The sequence below is a fragment of the Penicillium verrucosum genome (assembly GCF_028828655.1).
Source record: "Penicillium verrucosum strain IBT 35672 chromosome Unknown utg000002l_segment0_segment0, whole genome shotgun sequence".
Lineage (NCBI taxonomy): Eukaryota > Fungi > Ascomycota > Eurotiomycetes > Eurotiales > Aspergillaceae > Penicillium > Penicillium verrucosum.
This window is the reverse complement of record NW_026643211.1, coordinates 4,740,115-4,760,445: the sequence shown is the minus strand read 5'-3', so window position 1 is coordinate 4,760,445 and position 20,331 is coordinate 4,740,115. Positions and strand designations below refer to the sequence as shown.

General features: G+C 48.5%; 9 protein-coding genes across 9 annotated transcripts; 5 read left to right on the top strand and 4 right to left on the bottom strand.

The window, feature by feature from the left end:
* Positions 1-21: 21 nt before the first annotated feature.
* On the top strand, positions 22-1,614 carry N7516_007406 (putative translation elongation factor eEF-1 subunit gamma; the record flags this gene model as incomplete). The annotated part of the gene is made up of 4 exons (XM_057220126.1): positions 22-51; positions 105-306; positions 616-1,036; positions 1,089-1,614. 4 exons carry the CDS (start codon positions 22-24, stop codon positions 1,612-1,614), a joined length of 1,179 nt encoding a protein of 392 aa, XP_057074217.1.
* Positions 1,615-2,940: 1,326 nt separating this feature from the next.
* N7516_007405 (NIF domain protein) lies at positions 2,941-5,171 on the bottom strand (the record flags this gene model as incomplete). The annotated part of the gene is made up of 2 exons (XM_057220125.1): positions 2,941-4,176; positions 4,260-5,171. 2 exons carry the CDS (start codon positions 5,169-5,171, stop codon positions 2,941-2,943), a joined length of 2,148 nt encoding a protein of 715 aa, XP_057074216.1.
* A 538-nt stretch (positions 5,172-5,709) lies between these two features.
* On the top strand, positions 5,710-6,928 carry rrp36 (putative pre-rRNA processing protein; the record flags this gene model as incomplete). The annotated part of the gene is made up of 3 exons (XM_057220124.1): positions 5,710-5,844; positions 5,895-6,762; positions 6,909-6,928. 3 exons carry the CDS (start codon positions 5,710-5,712, stop codon positions 6,926-6,928), a joined length of 1,023 nt encoding a protein of 340 aa, XP_057074215.1.
* A 661-nt stretch (positions 6,929-7,589) lies between these two features.
* Positions 7,590-9,047, bottom strand: N7516_007403 (uncharacterized protein; the record flags this gene model as incomplete). Its single annotated transcript, XM_057220123.1, has 2 exons — positions 7,590-8,790; positions 8,851-9,047. 2 exons carry the CDS (start codon positions 9,045-9,047, stop codon positions 7,590-7,592), a joined length of 1,398 nt encoding a protein of 465 aa, XP_057074214.1.
* Positions 9,048-12,906: 3,859 nt separating this feature from the next.
* N7516_007402 (DNA-directed RNA polymerase core subunit RPC19) lies at positions 12,907-13,659 on the top strand (the record flags this gene model as incomplete). The annotated part of the gene is made up of 4 exons (XM_057220122.1): positions 12,907-13,020; positions 13,134-13,225; positions 13,358-13,434; positions 13,526-13,659. The coding sequence occupies 4 exons, from the start codon at positions 12,907-12,909 to the stop codon at positions 13,657-13,659; spliced, it is 417 nt and encodes a 138-aa protein (XP_057074213.1).
* A 248-nt stretch (positions 13,660-13,907) lies between these two features.
* On the bottom strand, positions 13,908-14,971 carry N7516_007401 (NADH dehydrogenase [ubiquinone] 1 alpha subcomplex subunit 6). The gene is made up of 4 exons (XM_057220121.1): positions 14,842-14,971; positions 14,675-14,736; positions 14,350-14,496; positions 13,908-14,171 (listed from the first exon to the last, which is right to left on the bottom strand). The coding sequence occupies exons 1-4, from the start codon at positions 14,882-14,884 to the stop codon at positions 14,052-14,054; spliced, it is 372 nt and encodes a 123-aa protein (XP_057074212.1). The 5' UTR covers positions 14,885-14,971; the 3' UTR covers positions 13,908-14,051.
* Positions 14,972-15,180: 209 nt separating this feature from the next.
* loc1 lies at positions 15,181-15,940 on the top strand (the record flags this gene model as incomplete). The annotated part of the gene is made up of 2 exons (XM_057220120.1): positions 15,181-15,583; positions 15,659-15,940. Exons 1-2 carry the CDS (start codon positions 15,284-15,286, stop codon positions 15,938-15,940), a joined length of 582 nt encoding a protein of 193 aa, XP_057074211.1. The 5' UTR covers positions 15,181-15,283.
* A 231-nt stretch (positions 15,941-16,171) lies between these two features.
* Positions 16,172-17,896, bottom strand: N7516_007399 (putative hydrolase, alpha/beta fold family; the record flags this gene model as incomplete). The annotated part of the gene is made up of 6 exons (XM_057220119.1): positions 16,172-16,357; positions 16,408-16,536; positions 16,591-16,714; positions 16,765-16,845; positions 16,902-17,062; positions 17,120-17,896. 6 exons carry the CDS (start codon positions 17,894-17,896, stop codon positions 16,172-16,174), a joined length of 1,458 nt encoding a protein of 485 aa, XP_057074210.1.
* A 1,116-nt stretch (positions 17,897-19,012) lies between these two features.
* N7516_007398 (uncharacterized protein) lies at positions 19,013-19,881 on the top strand (the record flags this gene model as incomplete). Its single annotated transcript, XM_057220118.1, has 2 exons — positions 19,013-19,764; positions 19,866-19,881. The coding sequence occupies 2 exons, from the start codon at positions 19,013-19,015 to the stop codon at positions 19,879-19,881; spliced, it is 768 nt and encodes a 255-aa protein (XP_057074209.1).
* Between the last annotated feature and the right edge of the window lie 450 nt (positions 19,882-20,331).

The following is a 20,331-nucleotide window of genomic DNA, read 5'->3' as shown; positions in this document are numbered from 1 at the left end:
CTTCCACACATTACATTCAAGATGGCCTTCGGAAAGCTCTACGGTCTGCCTGTATGTTTTTTCTTCGTCTCTTTACTTGGATTCAATGTCTAATATTCTTTTAGGATAACGGTCGCACCATCTCCATCCTGGTCGCTGCTAAGCACAACGACCTCGATTTGGAGCTGGTTAAGACTGAGGCCAACGCTGCTGCTGAGTTCAACTCCGGCGCTGAGTTCCTCAAGCTCAACCCTACTGGCAAGATCCCCGCCTTCGAGGGTGCCAATGGCTTCACCCTCTCTGAGGTTATTGCCATTGCCGTCTATGGTATGTGAACACATTTCCTCCCTCCAATGCATTCTACCACACCCCCTCGGTCCATTTTTATGCCTCTCTTCTTTATGATGAGATACCATTAGTTATCCCTGTCTTAATTATAACTCTTGTGTTATAACAAGTGTTGAGAAAAAACAACTCTGAAAAAAAATATTGGCTACCCCGCTCTGCGGGAAAATTTGGACTCGATCACCCCCTTTTTTTTGCAATGGACACATGGTGTCATCGACACCTCTGATCGCTCCATTGTTGGACCCAATTGAGATTCAAAGCAACTTGACTAACACGTCCTGTTCATAGTCACCTCCCAGAACGAGAAGACCACCCTTCTCGGCAAGACCAAGCAGGACTACGCTTCTATCCTTCGCTGGATGTCCTTCGTGAACACTGAGGTTCTGCCTAAGTTCGGTGCCTGGTACCGTCCTCTGTTGGGTCTTGATGGTTACAACAAGAAGACTGTCGATGAGGCCGCCAAGAGCGCCCTCAAGGTCGTCTCTGCCCTCGAGACTCACCTCACTGCCAACACCTACCTTGTTGGTGAGCGTATCACCCTTGCCGATATCTTCGGTGCCTCCCTCCTTACCCGTGCTTTCGCCACTGTCCTTGACAAGACCTGGCGCGAGGCCAACCCCGCCACCACCCGGTGGTACAACACCATTATCAACCAGGACGCCTTCAAGGCTGTCTTCCCCAGCCCCAAGTTCGCTGAGGAGGTGATTAAGTACGTCGCCCCTAAGAAGGAGCCCAAGCCCAAGGCCGCTGCCCCCCCTAAGGCCCCCGCTGAGGCCCCCCGCCGCCGAGGCCCCCAAGCCCAAGCACCCCCTTGAGGCTCTTGGCAAGCCCACTCTCATCCTTGATGACTGGAAGCGCAAGTTCTCCAACGATGACCCCCGCACCGTCGCCATGCCCTGGTTCTGGGAGAACCTCAAGGCCGATGAGTACTCTCTCTGGAAGGTCAACTACCGTTACAACAACGAGCTCAAGCTCACCTTCATGGCCAACAACTTGATCGGTGGCTTCCAGACCCGTCTTGAGGCTTCCCGCAAGTACATCTTCGGTGCCCAGTCCGTCTACGGCGAGAACTACGACTGTGTCGTCTACGGTGCCTTCATGACCCGCGGCCAGGAGTGGGAGCCCGCTTTCACTGTCGGCCCCGACTACGAGGGTTACGAGTTCACCAAGCTCGACCCCTCCAACGAGGCTGACCGCAAGCTCGTCGAGGACATGTGGGCCCAGGACGTTCCCGTCACCGTTGACGGAAAGGTCAAGGAGTGGACCGATGGCCACGTCTTCAAATAAGCGTGTTCGCCCCGATCTACGCTCCCCATCTCCTATAAAATTTCATCCCCCAATACCCCAATGGACGTGCTGTGCGTGAAGACATCCCACGCCTCACGTCCATTTTCTTCTTTCCTCTTGCCTGAAATTCTTTGGGATTTTCCAAATATCTTGACCTTTGGTCTTACGTGTTGATGTTGAATCACGGTTATGAATACGTTGCGACGCGGAATGATGATCGACTGATCTGGTTTGGGTTTTGCTACTATGACAATCCCAGCCGGTCATGTCGCTGCTAGTTTAGTTCTAGCAATGAAAGTACAGAGACAGTTCTCTGATTTCTTGAGTGCATATTTATTTTTCCTGTGTAGTTGTGAATCATAACGTAGTATTGTTAGGAATTGGTCTCGTAGCTATCTGTGCCTTAGCTACCCATTGTTGTGATCCTACCAGTCTCTTCGTCGTTTGCTCAGTCGTTTAAATATATATACCATTGGTCTACCTCTTCCACAAGCCGACCAACAGATCTCCCTGACCTGCCTGACCTGCTCCGTCTCTATGCATTAGAGATCGTATTTCATTCGCCACAATGCAGCCGCTGTACCTCCTGCCGCTGCATTACTCCTGGCTTCGCATGCTTTCAAGTCTGACGTCGGAGCTCAGCTCACATTGCCTTTCTACGAAGAAACATCTGCAAGCCTGTTAGGACTTCAGACTTCACAACATGAAACAGACTACTTCTAACTGCCCGCATGGTTCTGTAACAACTCGGTTGAACGAGCAAGATACTCATAAATGAGATCCCATCCATTCAATTATCCATTCCAACCTTAGCATATCTATCTGGCCCAGCTGGGTTGGTGGCGTAGATGGGTCATTATAGGTTGCATATACAATATAACTATAGACTGATACTTGTTTCCATCCTCGACAACCTGCTTGCTCGTTAGGAAGAATGAGGTCGTTTGTATGTATATAGTGTGTGTGGCGTATCACCCGTTCTAGCTCCACGAAGGCGTTACTCCCAGCCGCTGATGAATATCCAAGCTGACTAAAGTGTTGGACAGGTTTCTGTCAGAGGTTGATTACTGGCTAGTTCATCATGCAAGGACATATGTATGTGGTCTATCTTGTCCTGGGTTTCTGTGGAACGACAGTAGAATCGCTAGAATGGATAGAGGAACAGCCGGGATACTCAGTACAATATTCTTCAACAACTAGTCATAAAACATGTATACTACCATTTTAAAACCTCTAAAAGAGGAGGAAAAAAATACATAGAACGGGGATATCTATAAAAACACCCCTAAAAAAGACAAAAAGAAAAAGATCCCTCTCAGAATCCAATCAACGCTTCACAGACCTAATCCCAAGCCCCTCCTCAAGCCGATCAAGCAACGAATTCCTCGATCCAACTGATGAAACAGGCGACGGCGAGCGGTTATGATTAGTGCTTGAATCGGTCACGACATCCGGCGGAACATACGCAGTGACATCTAATTCCATACCGACAGTCAAATCCGCGTCTGGCGGAAGGTATTCAGGTGATAATCCGGATTTTATGATGTGAGCAGCATTGGCTGTGTGAGCAGCTGCAGAGGAGGATTCGAAGACTGGTTTGGAACCAGGACCAGGACCAGAGCCAGAGCCAGAAGCAGAAGCAGAAGCAGAAGCAGAAGTAGAGGTGGGAGGATCAACTTCGCACTGGGTCTTTTGTTTTGCAGCCTTCAGTTTGCGACGAATGGATGTCCGGGTTGGTTTGACTTGAACGAGACTGGCAGATTGATCTTGAAGGAGACCGAGACCAGGTATTTTTGGCTCGGTGCTGGCGATTGGTTGCTTGCTAGTCTCATTTTTGTCACTCGGTGGAGGAACACCGTGCTTCTTTCGGTGTGCCGCCTCGGCGGCGGCCTTTGTAGCAAGACTTTCTTCTTCTCTGGCTCTTTTGCGCGCTTTGCGGGACTTTCTGCTTTCGGCCTTTCGGTCTTCTATCTTCTGCTGGGGTTGTGTTGGCTTTGTAGCTGGTGGGCTTTTGACGGGTTCAGTACTGCCAAGTGCGGGTTTGGTGTTTTGGGTTGGATTATTGGCGGCGGCCGCTTTTGCTTTGGCCTTTGCCTTTCTGTTTTTCTTAGCCTTAGCCTTAGCAGTTGTTGGGGCAGTGACATCCCCTGTACCATCGAGGGGCATGGGGTGTGCACTAGAGCCGCCATTCAACTGCTTTGGGAGGAGACTTATCCCGCCGTCCTCGTTATCGACAGAATCCTCATCGAGTCCAATATCCAATTCAAGGATACTACCCTCGCCCCTGTCTACACGCTCATTCCAGGTGCGGAGAACCTTGCTCACGTCATCGTGATGTGCGAGATAATCAAGGCGATTAAGCACCTTAGCGAAGAGCCTCGTCTCATCGATATTGGGATCATCAGCGAACTCCGGAATCTCGAGGATATTGAACGGTTCACTCGAAGCCTTGAGCTTGCTGTCATCAATGAGGATGGTATTGGTCTGGTCCCAACGGTGGCCCGCAGGAAGCTTTGCAGCCTCAGCCTCGCGAAGCTTTTGCTTGCGGTTCTTGGGTGGTGGCTTGTCGCTTGGTGATGGGTCCGGGGGTCTTTCAGATGCTCATTCCCTGGGAATGCGCCTTGGATATTTGCCTCCGCCCAGACCTTGTGTAGCTCCTTGTAGACCTGGAGCTTTTTGTTGTACTGGTCGGCGTTAAGGCCGAATTTGTCGCGTCCCCAGCGGGCGACGAGGGCGTCGTGCATGGCACCTGGGAAGATCTTCTCACAGACTGCGTTTACAGTTGGGGGCTGGGAGCTGGACCAGATCATGACTTTGTAGTTCTTGACTAGCATGTCTAGGAAGTGATCAAGACCAGTGCGTCTGGCAAATTTCGGTGGGAATCTGCGAAGCTTGCGGTAGATGAGAGTGCCGTTGAGATCGAGGATGACGAGGAGTGGTCGCTTTTCTGTCTTCTCTGGCTTCAGTGATGCTTGATTTGTGTATTGTAATGTTGGAAGTGGGACTTGGACTGGCGGTGTTGGCGATCGTTGTCTTTGGACATCCGGCGTGAACCGTTGTCCTGTGCCACCGGTCATCGTGCTCATGGGCCGGGTTGTTTGGAAGGGTAGTGGGGCATTCATATCGAAAGGGAGGAGAGGAAATGGTGGTGGGAATGGCGCCCCGCTGTCAAACCCCGGGTACATCCAAGGCATATTCTGTTGCATTTGGAAGAAAGCTTGATCCATGCTCATTGGATCTTGTGGTAAAGTATTAAAAGCGCCAAATTGTTGTTGACCTTGTCCAGAAGGTATTTGTGGTTGGTGCTGTTGCATGGCAGGAGCGTGGCCCCGAGATTGATAGGCCTCATGATTAGTCGCTGGAATCTGATAACCGAAGTTCGAGTTCATATTCGGCGTAGGGGCATACTGCGACGGTGGAAGATTGCCTTGTATAGGATAGTCTCCATATCCCGCACTCCGATGTGTATCTTGAGGGGGCGCATTGCGGTCCCAAGAACCGTGTGAGCGAGCCGGCCGGCTGGCCCCCCGTGTATTCTGTGTTGATCCAGAGTTCATATTTACCACATAGTAGGCTGAATTGGTATGCTGGGGGTTCGGATTCGACTGGTGCTCAAGATCCGCGGCGTTAGACGCACGCTTCAGTCTTTTGCTTGCGCGAGACAGCTTGAAGGACGTAGGACGTGACGAGAGTAAAGTAGAGAATCTCAGTCGGGATTTCAGAGCGTCAGAATTCGACACTGGGACAAGCTATTTAAAGGCAAGTCAGAGATAAATCAACAATTGGGCGAAAATGGTATCCACGTAGCGAATGATAGTGGAAGCAATACCTGATTGGTTGCCCTGGGAAGAGGCTGAGAGTGACGCGATGAGAAATTTGTAAGTTGGAAGTGAGGGAAAGCTCGACCTCGTAGAGCATGTAGGGACATTTATAGAACAACAAGCGCAAATTAGTTAAGAACGTTCATCGCAACATCGGGGCATCGCGAAAAATATCTAATCAGCTCTTATCGCTCTGACCGCCCGAGCGGCAATATTTTTCTTTTTGACGGTTCTTCTTCCTCCGCGGGGGGTTTCCAACTGCAGCAACAACAAAATGGCCATTTCCGATCTGCTCAATCGCCGAGTGCGAGCTCGTCCAGAAGACGACGAGGTCTTCTCCGAAGCATCTGGTTCCGAGGATGGTTCGCAGGATGGTTCTGATGCCGAATCCAACGGCTCCATCCAATCAGTAAGCCAACCATACATATACTCTAGAATCCCAGCTAACAAACAAACCAGTCAGCGGATGACTCCGAAGCCGAAGAATCAGGCACAGGCTCCGAATCCGAAGGCAACTCAGATATCGAAGAAGAGCCTGAATCCGAGCACGACACAGGCGACGACTTCAAATCCTCACTAGCGGACATTTCCTTTGGCGCGCTAGCCAAAGCGCAAGCCTCTATGCGCGAGAAGAACCGCACAGACAAGCGCACTCCGAAAGACGACACCGCCTCCACACTCGACGACATCCGCACGAAGCTCCGCGAAGCACGCGAACAAAAGCTCGAAGCAGCCGCGAAATCCAAATCCAAAGAAAAGAAAAGCCGAAGCTCCAAGCATGCGCCGATGGAGCTATCCTCCAAACGGGCCGTGACACGCAAGCGTACAGCAGTGGAACTCCCGCCCGCTCCGCGGTCCCGAGACCCGCGCTTCGACGCAGCGGTCATGGGCCACAGCGGTGTTGGGAAGCACCCTCATGGCGGGACTGCGTATGCGTTCTTGGACGAGTACCGGGCTTCTGAACTGAATGATTTGAAGGAGCAGATGAGGAAGACGAAGAATCTTCAGCAGAAGGAGAAGCTTAAGGGGGAGATTCGACGGGCGCAGGATAAGTTGCGATCTGCGCAGAATAAGAAGCGGGAGGCGGATGTACAGGCTGAGCATAAGAAGCGCGAGAAGCAGTTGATTCGGGAGGGGAAGAAGGCTAGTCCTTACTATCTTAAGAACTCTGAGTTGCAGAAGCAGGTTCTTGAGAAGAAGTATGAGGAGATGGGATCGAGGGAGCGGGCTAAGGCTCTTGAGAGAAGACGCAAGAAGATGACTTCTAAGGAGAGGAAGGAAATGCCTTGGGAAAGGAGGGGAGCAGAGGGTGGTGGTCAGGATGGGGGTATGCCTAATGGGGGAAGAGACGGAGGTTGGAGTAGACCTTCTTTGTATTGGATTATGGCGTTGATCTGTTGGGAATGAAAAGTATATAGTACTATGCATATGAATATTGAATATCTTGTCTACATGTCCACGGGTCTGTAATAGTTATGTATGATCTCAAGTGAGATGTGCATTAGGATCACCCGTCTTGGAGATGGGGACCAATATGGCAGCAAGAGCAAAAGGTTCCAAAGAGAAGAAAAGAAGGCATTCAGGACAGGCCAATAAGAGGCAGAGAACTCATTACCATAATGCTTTATCTCCCAAACAAAAAAAAAAAAAAACCAAGTTCAAAAGGTATAGTACGAAACATAGAACCACCCCCTCAACGCCCAAAGCAAATTTGATGCAGAAAAGAACCCGAACACAAAATTTTTACAGGGTGCCAAGGTGCCCTGCCGATACTGTCGTCGCATAGATAACATGATATTGATGCAAGCATCATTGGGTATGGGGAAAGGGTTTCCCGACTCGATCGTCCAGGATGAGTCGGGGAAGAATGAACATTCACATTTGCCCAGGCACTGACTCGGTTGGGATTGGACTCGCCAATAGGGCCAAAGAGTGCCTGGGACTTGATAGAATCCAAGTAAGATCTTTGCATTCCAAAGCAGCAAAATTTCTCAGATGCGATAATCTTTATAGATGGTATCGGGCATGGTTGAGTCGGGGTATTTGCTAGCAAGTTGGTTCAAGCAAATTTCATCATTACTTGAAACTCGCGAAGTAGAGCCAACCCTCGGCCTCTGCAAAAGGCACTGCTGAGACTAACACAGCGATGTCGCATCACGAGTGGAACAAATCCCAAGCTCGTGCACAGAGACCGAGGAATTCATCCTTCTTTCTCCGCTGCGTCTCCGGGGAGTCTCTTCCTGCACCGAAAGGTCCAGGGAACGAAGCATGCGGACTGGGCATGGTAGCCGGGTTGGGCCGGTATTGAGAATCGGGGCCATGGCCCAGCGGCGGACTTCCGTTGTCGTGTTCATACTCGCTCCGAGGGCGCCGACGTGCGGTGGCATCGGACGGGGCGAACATACCAAAGGAGGCAGGAGGCGGACCGTGAGGCGCTTGGGGTTCTGGGGCAAGAGGCGCGGTCTTGGGGCCTGCGTGGAGAATTTGTGGGGATGGCGGAGTGGGAGGTTGGTGTCCTCCATAGTGGACAATGCGGGGCCGCAGCTCCTCTCGTCCACCGGACATCTCTTGCACGGCCTCTTCGGCTGAGTGATATTCGCGAGGTCGGTTGGGGGTTTGGGCCATGTTACCTGGCAAACCAGGGGAGGGCATCGGGGCCAGGTTGTTGGATTGGGAGGAATTGGTGCTCGATGCGTTCAAGTGGATATTAGCGAGGCCAGAATCCCGGTCGCGACCCAATGTATCGGAACCAAAGACGTCGGAGAGGGGAGGAAGACGATTGTTTGTTTGGGTTGCCGGCAGCTGATGCATGTGGGAGGTCGAGCCCAACGTCGGGCTCTGGTTAACGATGTGACGGGTCAATGGCTGTGGCTGGTACCTGCCAGTGAAAGTCTGGTGTAGCGGAGCAGATTGGATGACTCGCTCGTTTGCAAACTGGGAGGCGGATGGAGGGACGATGGATAGGCCGGCCGGAGGTCTGCGCTTTCCGGTCTTGGGCATACCCATCAAATTCGACTCGGAGGGCTTAATACCGTCCGGACCATCATCTTTCGCTGATCTCTGCATGCGCTGTTCAATGATCGACCGCTGCTGATCCCGCACGGAGAGGCTGCGCTGCAGCTGCTCTCGCATGATGGGATCGTGGGTCTGGAAGCCAGGCGACAGGCATGCCAGGCCTACATGTTGCATCGAAGCTGTCAAAGGTCCCCCGGGAGGGCGAACCGTCAAACCACTGGAGGATGGCAGACTAGTCGAAAGATCCAATTTCCGAGGCCGGGGCCGACTCTGCATGCGTGGGGATGAACCTGGTTCCTTCTTGACAGTGATTTGTGGGCCTCCGCTGCCAGGTTGGGATCTGATGATAATAATGTTAGTATGTGAAGTTCCGCGATTCTCTTTGAATCTCTCGACTTACGGAGATGCCGGACCTCTCTCGGTCGGGGAACCGTGAGCCCCGGATGCATGCTTGGGGCTTTTGGACATCCGGGGTGGAGAGAAATTAGACGGGTTATTATTCGGAGGAGCCAAAGACGGGAGGTTTCTCGGGCTAGGGTTGCGAGTCGGGTGTGGTGATGACAAGGGGGCCGCTGCGGCTGCAACTGCGGTGGACATGGTCGACGGAGACAAATGATTCGAGTTCCTCCGGTTATGGTATCACGACGCAGATGAGCGCCAGTCCAAAGTACTTCACTGTATAATGACTTGATAAATCTCCTTCAGAGGATGCAAGGGCATCTGGAGTGCGGGAAATGTCCGGAAAGCGGATCGAAACGTGGGATCGTGGGATCGGCCAGGTCGATATATCTGATATTATATCCAAGGAGAGTAAGAGAATCCCCCAAAGATGGAGAGAAGGGCGGTTAGGCGTCAGGCGGCAGTATGACAGTCCAGAATTACAAGCGAGAGAAATGGACGAAAATCTGGAGGGAGGGAGGGGAGGGGGGGAGCGTGTGTGGGAAGGGAGTTGTTCAGCAGTTCTAGTTCTGGGCCCTGGAGAAAAAAAAAAAAGAAAAAATATGAGATCGACCAAGCTATTCCAGGGGGTAATATACGGAGTTCAACAAGATCAAAGTATCTGGTACTTAGATGGTAAGAAGTACAAAGAGGGGAAAGACACATCAACAGTCAGCCCAGCTAAGTACCAGATACCCGACCTTTCGGTGGATCCCACTGAGACACGATGTGTTTCTAGGAGATGGGTGTTTTAGGGGGATCCACCGTTCATTTTATTATTCATATCTACATACTCCGTAGTATATACTATTATATAGATAGTTATATCTATAGATATATATATAATATATATATATATACTATTACTATGTTGTATACGGAGTAGAGAGGACCTAATAGAACTACTTCATATCTATAATAGTCTCGGACACTGACATGACCATTTCCAGCCCCATTTATACCTTGGGGTATAATTCGTCTAGGACTTGTGGATCCCCTTTCTCTAACAGTAGTATAACAAGCAAATATTACTAGTACCTGTACAAGAAAAAAAAATAAAAAAAAATAACTCGAATCATATTCCCCAACACATTTCAGACAGAAAGAAATAATAATAATAATAATAATCACCTCCACCCGCACAGCGTTATATGTCAAACAAGGCGCAGCGGGCGCTTATATCAAAAGGGGCCACTAGTGTGTGGCGTCCAAACAAGTCACCAACACCTGCCCCATGCGAGCACTCCAGAGGACACCCTACCAAGTAAACTGAAACTGAAACTGAAACATCTAAAACAAAAAAATTAATTTGAGTCAGTTTACTTTGTAGTTGATTTAGTTTAGATGCTGACTCAATCACTACCTACCTAATCTGTCTGAAATTAGAGCCCACCCGATTAGGCCTGTCACGGTCCTGCGTTCATAAATGCACAGACCATGGGTGCGTGCCCAGGTTCCAGCTCTTACAGATATCATCTGTGCAGTTCTTAAGAGGTGTTTCGATATTTAGTTAGGTATATATAGTATATAATATAATATAAAAAGTGATAGGATGAAAGGAAAGCTGACAAATGACATTTATCCCCTAAAGTGTCCTTGGCCTTATAGATCCCTCGGAGATCCTTAGGAATCCTTCGGGTCTTAAAGTAGTACCTTTGTTTCATAAATCGGTATTAGACACTGTTGTATGGTATGCTTAGTACCAATGGTTAATGGTCACATGACTATCTGGTAAAATACCCAACAGTCTACATATGTACCCTAAAGAGATCTGCCTATTGTATTGAACGTGTATAGCTATGATTTTGAATTCTTCTATAATTTACTTCAGATTCACTTCAGATTCACTTCAGATTCGCTTCAGATTCACTTCAGATCCAATTCAGATCCAATTCAGATTAAGATAGTAACATAGTAAGAAATTGAGAGTTCAGAGTTGAGAGTTAGGAGTGCAAAGAGCCCTGTTTTAAAAAATTAATATAACTAATACAACATAACTAACTAACTAGTTAGTTAACTAGTTAGTTAGTTATTCATTTGTAGAAATACTTGTTCTCTGCAACCCCTAACAATGCCAAAGCCTAAGCGCGGGTCATCTCCACCCCCCGCCGCCCCGCTCCTCAACCCGCCCCCGCCAACCGCGTCGAATCTCTCCGCCCCAAGGGATTTGTTCAGAGCCTAGCTTCGCCCATACTGAGGCCGCGAAGACCAAAGATGACTGGAATGACGTTAAAGCTCGCGCGCGTGAACGGCTTAGTCGGTTTGAAGCCACAAATGAATCCGAAAAGCTAAAAGACTGCTTTGAGGGACTGCTTGACTGGCTTCCGCTAGGAGGAAGAGACTCTATCCAAGCGTTATATCGAGCATGTGGGAAACCCTCTACCGATGCTTCCCTGAGATACGCATAGTTATGCGAAGTTCTAGAATAAATGAGATCGAGAATGGCATCACACTTCACCATTCTATCCACCGCACATTCGGTCGCTTCCGATGTGCCTTCGAGCCGATTGTGCGTTTGTGGTCTAACCGTTGAAACTAGAAGGGTTCGTTTAGGACTAACTATTAACCTAGGACAACGCTCCACATACGTACAACTTCGTCACCTTCAACCGCTTCCCTGCCGAAATGAAACCATTCCTCTCCCGCCAGGTCACTTTTCGTAGATGCATCCCAGCCCGAGTCAGAGTCCCGTCTTCCACACCCGGTCTTATTAGACTGTCACTATCGACTTGCAAAATTTTTCCACGCGAGTGGGATAGGCGAGGTCATTGATAAAACTCTTGACCGTTTAAAGGAACTTAAGACTGGTTCAGTGTTAGCTCGTGATGGTACTACTGATCTGGAGTCTCTACTTCGATACGCAGTCTGGGAATCTGTCGCAATTTAAGCTGTTCTTCACCACTTCCGAGTGGTACCGGCCGAAGTAGCTTTTATCGTCGATTTGGGTTATTTTGAGCGCGGTTTTGCCCTCGAATACCTCATCTGTCATTTGCTTCACAGTGAGCCGTAACTTCCTGATAGGCCACCCAAGAGCCAACCATTCCCAGTTACATTAGTGCTGAATGAAATCCTACCTCTTAAGAATTAAGGTAGTATAATAGAGAGATACCTTCAAGTAGGGTATGTACTTTTCGGGCCAAAATACGAATTGCCTCATCTTATGGACTGGATTGAACTAACCAAACGCCAGAGTTGCAGCATTTGGTTCTAATTCGCCATAAAGGCAACGAACATTCCAGTTGCACAGCGGACTCTTGCCCTTGTGTGGATTAGCTTGTGGAGCCATCTCTGCACTAGAGATAATTTCCCCTTTGAGGAGCTTTTCAAAAAAGATCCGAAATCATGTGCTTTATGAGATGATTCTCTCGCTTTGTTCGGATCAGGAATGTAAACCCGAGGATTCGGGTTTGGCTTAAGCGATGCTAGCTTGGTCCATGTGCCTGAAAATTAGGAAAATTTGCCCGCTCAGAAACAAAATTTCTGCTATGGCCATCGTGTTAGGCCAATAAGTAATTGAGGGGGTCAGGATAGTTTGATCAAGTAGTGAGATTGATGATTCACTACGGAATATATTGTAAGAACAGAGGTTGGGGGATCTTTTCAACATACAAGACTACAAAAATAACACTTCTATACAAAATCCATAACTCTCAATCTTCTAGAAAGAATTATCACACGCCTTATCTTCACAAAAGCCAACATCTCAACAATGCAATTTTATAGATACCAAAAATAGCAGGCGGTGAGAGTCGACTATCGATAACCCACCTTTTTTCTTCGCAATCATCTTCGACTTGGAGATCCAGATCGCGCAAAATTCTTAGGCTAAAACTCCAACTGAACTACCAAGCCAAACCATAGCAGAGACATTAACCTCCGTCTTGAAAATTCAAACCCAGCCAACCCCCAACCACCAACCAGCACCCCCAACTCCCGCATCCACTCGAACAGCCCTCGACAAACCGTCGAACTCGTTAGATCAAACCTACATACCTCACACCCTCCCTAAAAAAACACAATGCCTGAATCCGTCCACTCCCAAGATCTGGACCAGTCCATGGTCGACGCAGAACAGCCCACCGAGCTGCCCCAGTCCAACGACCCCATCCTCGAGGAGAGACAGATTGTCGTGGTACGTATCTGATCTGCGGATATCCGAATTGATCTCAGACTCAAGCTTTTGATACACCCAAGATATTAAAGAAAAAAAAAAAAAAACCAAGCTAATACCGTTACTTCCCACAGCTCCCCGGCGCCACCGAAACCGCCGCTTCATTCCAGTTCGAAGGCGAAGGCCACACCATGGGCAATGCGCTGCGGTACGCAATTATGAAGAAGTGAGTATATACGATGATTGCGAGACTAGATTCTTTGGTATTTGGCATTTCATACCGCATGTTTTCGCACAAGCCATTGAAATCCATCGTCTGGTCTGCCGAACAAGAATATCATAACTAACTATTACATAGCCCTGCCGTTGAGTTCTGCGGTTACACCATCCCTCACCCCTCGGATCCGAAAATGAACGTCCGTATCCAGACTAACGGTATGTTCCTGTTACTTTACTTTCCCTGCTTTCTTGCCTTGCATATTGGAAGAATATTGAATGTGAATTGGCTACTAACGCATGGCTTTAGATACTACTACTGCTCTCGAGGCTCTGGAGAAGGGTTTCAATGATCTGATGGATCTGTGTGATGTCGTAACGGAGAAGTTCACTGCTTCGCGTGATCAGTTCAATGCGGAGAGTGGGAACCGGATGGAGGCATGAGATTGTTTATTTGCATATGTATTATTTAATTGGCGTTTCTGGGTAGAGGGAAAAGTACATTTTCTATCTTGGGCATGACAAGTGCTTTTTTTTGGTTTCTTGGTATATATATTTATAAGAAATACTTGGTGGTGATAGAGTTATTCGTGACCCGTTCTATAAGACTAATATTGCTAAGAAGATTGTGCTGTCATAGGATAGGTTCAGCATCAAGTCTCGAAGCTAGACGTATGCAGAAATTAGAGAACGAAATAAGATAATGGAATGGCTTATTCAGACAATATATACACATCATGTCTATCGATGGCGCAGTTCCTCGAACTGTCACATCGCGGACCAGAAACGAGATGAAGAGGATAGGAAATGGGAGAGAAAGGAGCAGAAAGAGAGTTTTAATTGCGACCCTCGAGGAAACCAGAGACGAAGTTGCGGGGTAGCCGCGCGCCAGGGTCTTCTTCTGGGCGGAAGTACTTCATAACATGAGAAAGCTGCTTCCAGTAGTTAAGGGTTTCCTGCATTGAAATGATGTCAGTATTTGATCCTGGAATTGTGGAGTGACTGCGACAATGGGCAATCCAATAGAGACAAAGAAGAAGCAGCAGTTGCTTCTCGTAATGGTCTTCTTGAAAGATCCGCACGTCGAAAGAGACATGTCATATATCCCAGGCAGAAAAGGTGGACTGGACTAACCTGGAACTCGGCGTGGCTCTGGTACAACAGCACATCCACAACAGGCAATTGGCTGACGTAGCGGTGCTTCTCGAATTCCTGGCGGATCTTGGTGCGGATGGCGGATACGGGCATGCCCAGGGAGTACATGGTCTGGATCTCTGGGGACTATATTTGGTGATATCACGTTAGCTGAGTCCGCCGCGGGGTCAAATTGTAGCCTTTTAAGCCATAGAGAAAAAAACAGCCTCTAAACAATCCACTCCTGCGATATCCGTCTGGAATAGAGGAACAGAATATATCAAGGGAGAAGGTGTATCGGGCTGGGATCTCGGGGTAAACTGACCGCGCGGAGCCATTCACGGTACGTCTTCAGGACTCGGTATTTCGCATCGCCCCAGTTGACAGCTAAAAACAAACAGGTATATTAGCACTTTTTCGCGGGTATGATAGACTCCATTGACGATCCCGCCGGGTGGACGGCGGAACGCATCGGGCGTGGAAGGGACGTACAGGAGCGCGTGCGCTGCGCCAGGTAGGTAGGGTTGATAGTCATTTTGGAGGAGAGTTGAGTGCCCACTCAATCCAGTGTGGTTCAATCACTGAGTGTAGGAAGACGGGGAGAGAATTGAACGTGGGTTCCTGAGCTATGAAGGTGGAGGTTTCGATCTGAGGTTGGTGGTGGAATGGGACCGGCTCACCGCCTGCCTTTTCAAAAAAAAATCTTTGCGAATTTGGGGATTATCGAACCGTCTTGCGCGACGTTTCTCTGCTCTTGTTTTTTATTCCCGTCGAATCTTTTTCGATATCTGTGATTCTATTGCAGGGTTATTCGATTCGTCTTGGGTTTTCGAAGTCATTACCACTCATTTCTCGTCACCCTATCAATCTTTGCTTTTCTCTCTCCGTCCGCCTTGTCTCAACTTAATCATCCGTTCAATTCCTCGACTACGAAATGGCTCCTAACGTTGGAGGTGCAAAGGGAGGCGCCAAAGGAGGCGCAAAAGGCAGCAAGCCTTCCGCCCTGTCTTCTGCCTCGCGCGTCAGCAAATCGGCCAAGAAAGATGGTCCCAAGCGTCCCCCGCCCAAGGAACAGAAGACCAAGCCCCGGACTGCCAACGAGAACTTGAAGAAAAAGAAGAAGAGAGTATACACCGAGAAGGAGCTTGATCTGCCCGAATTGAACCAAATCACACCTGTTGGAGTGATCAAGCCCAAGGGCAAGAAGAAGGGCAAAACTTTTGTCGATGATTCGGTACGTTTGATCTCCCAAGTTCTGTTAAATTGATTGCATTTTATGGAAACCTGGTACTAATACTATCACCTATAGGAGGGCATGAGGACAATTCTCGCCATGGTGAACGCCGAGAAGGAGGGCCAGATCGAGTCCAAGATGATGAAGGCACGTCAATTAGAAGAGATCCGTGAGGCAAAGAGGGCCGAGGCCGAGAGCCGCATGAAGGAAAGGAAGAACAAGTTCGACGATGTCAAGGATTCCATCCGTCAAAAGAAGAAGGGCAAGGGTGGTGACAAGGCTGCGGATCCCACGAGTATCAAGGATAGTATCTCTAAGCCCGGGCGATCGAAGAAGAAGAGCGTTGCATTTGCTTGAAAAAAAAAAGTCTGAATATTTGTGTCTATACTTTGATTATGTATTTAGATGTCGGGGTTCGGCGTTTTCACCGGTTTATCAATCTATGTCTATCGGAACAGAAACATCATTTATGCAAAAATAAAACCAGAGATAACCCGAAAATGGTTCACCATTGTAAACCATGAATGGCCTCGCTTTCGAACATGATTATTAGCAGTTAGTTAGGAGGCCGGAATGGTTGAGGGCAGATTACAGCCCCAAAGGTAGTGCGAGCTTGCGGCGCATCGGGACGAATTCAGGCTTAGGTGCCAGGTCGGGCTCTTTGTTGGCGCCAGGATGGCTGGCAATGCTTCCAGGCAGTCTTTCAGGATGTTCGACAACACCAGGGATATTAGTGTCGATTTCCCTTGCCATTTTGTTCAAGAAGTTTCCCACCTGAAGGAAAGTTAGTATTTGATGCCAATGGTTAATTGGGAAAGACATACCGGCTTGACAAACCACCTAGATCCTCCGAGCTCGAACCAGCCAAGATGGCCACCCCACGATGTAGTCAACATGACTCCGTATGGTGTTCGGGTCATTTCCTGATAGGGCAGAGCCTCTCGGCAAGAAATCTAGCAAAGTCAGCGATATGTTCATGGTTGACAAGGAAAGCTTTCATAACTTACAGGATCATCCTCTGCTTGAATGCAAAGGAAAGGAATCCTGATAGCGAGCATGGAATCGGTGGAAGTAGAATCACGGTAATACGCTCCTTCGGTGGGGTAGCCCCAGGTCGGGCATTGCAGAGCTCTGTTGCATGTTAGAATGGTACTCGTTTTGACAGAAGGAATTCTTCTTACCGGTCGAACTCATGGAGGTAGGTAATATTTCTTATCGCATCAACATCGATACGAGGGTTTGTGGACACTTGATCGACATGTCTGTTTTCCATGTGGTTAGTTAACTTTTCACATCATCCGAATAGACAGATACTCACGTCTCAAAGAGCTTCTTCATACTTGTCCCCAATGTTTTGCTGTACACCTCCTTCCCAATCCAGGTGCTTTGTAACATTGTAGAACTAATCTCCAAGTTCCACGGGCTCGCGCAAATTACGGCTGCCTTCAATTGACAGGCATCACCTTCCTCTCCCAGATACTACAAAGGTTGTCAGTGAGGGGTATAAACAGTCAGCTTTTCCCGGGGGGGGCATACATTAGTGAGGATGTTGGCACCGAGTGAGAAGCCCATTCCAAACAGAGGGCGATTAGGGAACTGCTTCCTGAGCCACTTCACAGACTGGCGAACATCCCAGGTAGCTCGGGCATTGTAAAGAACACCGGTACTGATGTTTGTCTCCGCGCATCCTCTCGAGTTGACAACACATGCTTCCCACGCGCCATCTTCGATAAGCGGTGCTAGGACTTCCCGCAAGTATACTTCATGGGAGCCACCACTCAGACCGTGAAGAAGCACAAGCATGGGCTTAGTGTCATCGGAGGGCAACGCAGCAAGTTCATCCTGAGAGTAAAACGATGTGCGCGGCGGCAAACCAGACTTTTGGGTATACTTCCTCGCTTGATCAATAAGCTCCGGGTCTTGAGGAACCTCGTACGGTGTGACCACGAAATCCATGGCATAGTGACCCGTGAATGCGGGGGTTTCCGACTCGAAAATTTTACGTTTGTAGTAAACAGGAACATTGTCGTATTTCACAGTAGTCCAACATGTCTGTAGGTGGCCATTGAACAAGAAAGGGTTTAGATTGCATGTTTCTGGTGTTGCAGACCGACAGACATCCACGAACGTGGTTTGTTCTTTAGCGCCTGTGGCGCCGGGCACTTTGGTCAATGTCAACTTATTGTCCTTGGCGTGATGGAAAGCTATGCGACCCTTGGGACGAAACCATGAAATCAACCCCATGGCGATCAACCCAGATAAGAGGACTGATAGGGGGATCGAATTCAGAAGCGTTGGGATGATGTCGAGCATGAGGGGTATCTAAACACTAAAAGAAAGCTGAAAATCGAGCAAATGAACAAATCGATATCCCAATGAAAGTCGTTTAACTCTTATATGTAGAGAAAGAAAAGAAAGAAAAAAAAGACAGACTTAGGAATGCAAAATGCAAAAATGCAAAACACTGGATCCAAGATAACCAAACATCTCGATTATCAGAAACAGACCTCGGCAAAAAAAAAAAATTATGTTTAGATTTTCCAGTCCCCCGGGTCTCCTACCCCCGGGGCCATGGTTCAATATGATTAAGTTTATTTTATTCCTATACACGTGATTCACATAGTTATGCATGTTGTATCAGGTGACCTGGGCTTTAAGGTTGGCTTAGTCATCAATATGAGGTGCCCAGGTGGAACTTCAACCCGAGCGGGTTTTGCACGGACACACCTGATATAACATGTCGGCGTTTTTTTGTCATACGCCAGAAGTCAGTTGACAATATCCTAGCGCATACAAGGTTTGAGCTCGGATTTGATGCAGGAAGCACACCTTATCTAGTGCAGTTGGGAAATGTCGGGGGCATTCCACCGAATATGAAGTGATGATGATATGATTCCCAATGCGGCAATCTGATTTCCGCATGCGGAAGCCCTAAACTCACTTCCGGCGCGAAAACACAGGGAGATATCCCCATGTCTTCCGACAATAGCAATGTCCTTTCTTAAATCAAACAAGATAAATGTAGGGTTAAAATGTTGAAATATCCGGTGTTCTGCATATGGATCATCAGACAAAGAACGGACTAAGCCACCAATGATCAGTTCCTCTTCCTCTTTATATGTAATGCTAATAGCATTAACACCCATCTTTTTATGACCCGGTCCCATGGTCCGTTTTCGGGAATCTTTATCTTCCAGCAGACTATTTCAAGGTCAAAGGATCCATATCTTCGCTCTTTTTCCTTTGAAGGTGATGCAACTACTTGTTCGTCACACGATGCGTTTGATCTCTACTACAACATGATAGTAACAGTCGAAACGCCACTATCCATATTGTTCATAAATCTCTCATGAGGCCTGGTCATCAAACATATTTGAACGATCTTGGATCCAAACACTCATGACTTTAATAAGAAAGTCCTCGTCCGACATGTCCGATCGTCTACACCGCGCCACAGAGAAGTTCAAGACTATGATCAAAATGAGAACCTGGTCCTCGAAACGAGCGAAGAAGCAACAGGAAGATGGCCTCGGCCGTTGCCACCTAATGGAATTACCTACCGAGCTGTTGTTGGAGATCATATCCCATCTGACAGTGTTGCCGGAGGCTGCGCTTGCGCTGACCAACAAGCGCATGTTCGCAATATCCGGAGAGATCCTGCTCTCGAAATCCCTCCGGTTCAGTCGTGACTTTGCACCGCTATTCCACCATTATCGCAATGGACACAACTTTGTCACGCCCCGGTGGTCATTCCTCAACTTGTTGGAAAACTCCCGCTGGAAACTATGCTCCAAGTGTTTGAAACTCCACCCTAGAGCCGCATTCTCATCCAGAGAGCTGAGGCGGAAGCCAGAGCATCGAACATGCAATGCTGGAGAGTTGGCAGGGGTTGTCGACCTGTGCCCATGCAAGAAATTGACTTTCCGTGATAAACTCGATCTCGCAGATCATGTTCGAGTGCGGCAGGTGGCACTACTACCCTTGAAATCAACCTTCGGGAACGCCGTTAATGACCGCTACTGCTGGCATACATGCACCGAGCAGTATGGCCCAACCGAGCTGAAGACATCTTTGTTCCCTGTGATCAATGCCAACAATCAGCTGGTTCTTCGCACGGAATACGAACTCACCACCGAGTCAGGTCAAGTTGGCAAGGAAGATTATATGACACCACGCTTTGGGTGTGCACATCGATCAGTCGACCTGTGGCTCTCAAGCGTCCACCAAACCACTCTATGTCGCCTCTTCGACTCTTTCTGTTCATCTTGCAACCGTATATCAGTTTGCAGTGCTTGTGACACAACGTTGACATGTCCACGAAAATCACCATTCCACTCTGAAAAATCTGGCAGAGCGACATACTCATTCTGGACCCAAAGAAACCTTGGAGGGACGGGTCCAGCTCCTGATCCGGTTTGGGGAGCACAAAGAATTCATCCAGCCGAACCTTCAGTCAGTGTTGACAACTGCAACGAGTTATGTCCTTGGACAGTGCGCGAACATCCAGCGCTCTCATTCGCGCCAAGTATAGAGCAAGAAATTATCGATTCTGGGATAGGTAACTCACCCATCAACCAACTTTACACATACATAAACATGATTTAACAAATTTGTTCAGCTGCGAGAGAGGCCTTGGGGGCTTTGGCAAGATCATAAAGAGTTGGTTGACCAATTGGGGTTCATTCCTTCTCTCGTTTACGAATTTTGTCAGTATATATGTTGTATAGTGAGTGTCGTTTCAGCGCGTT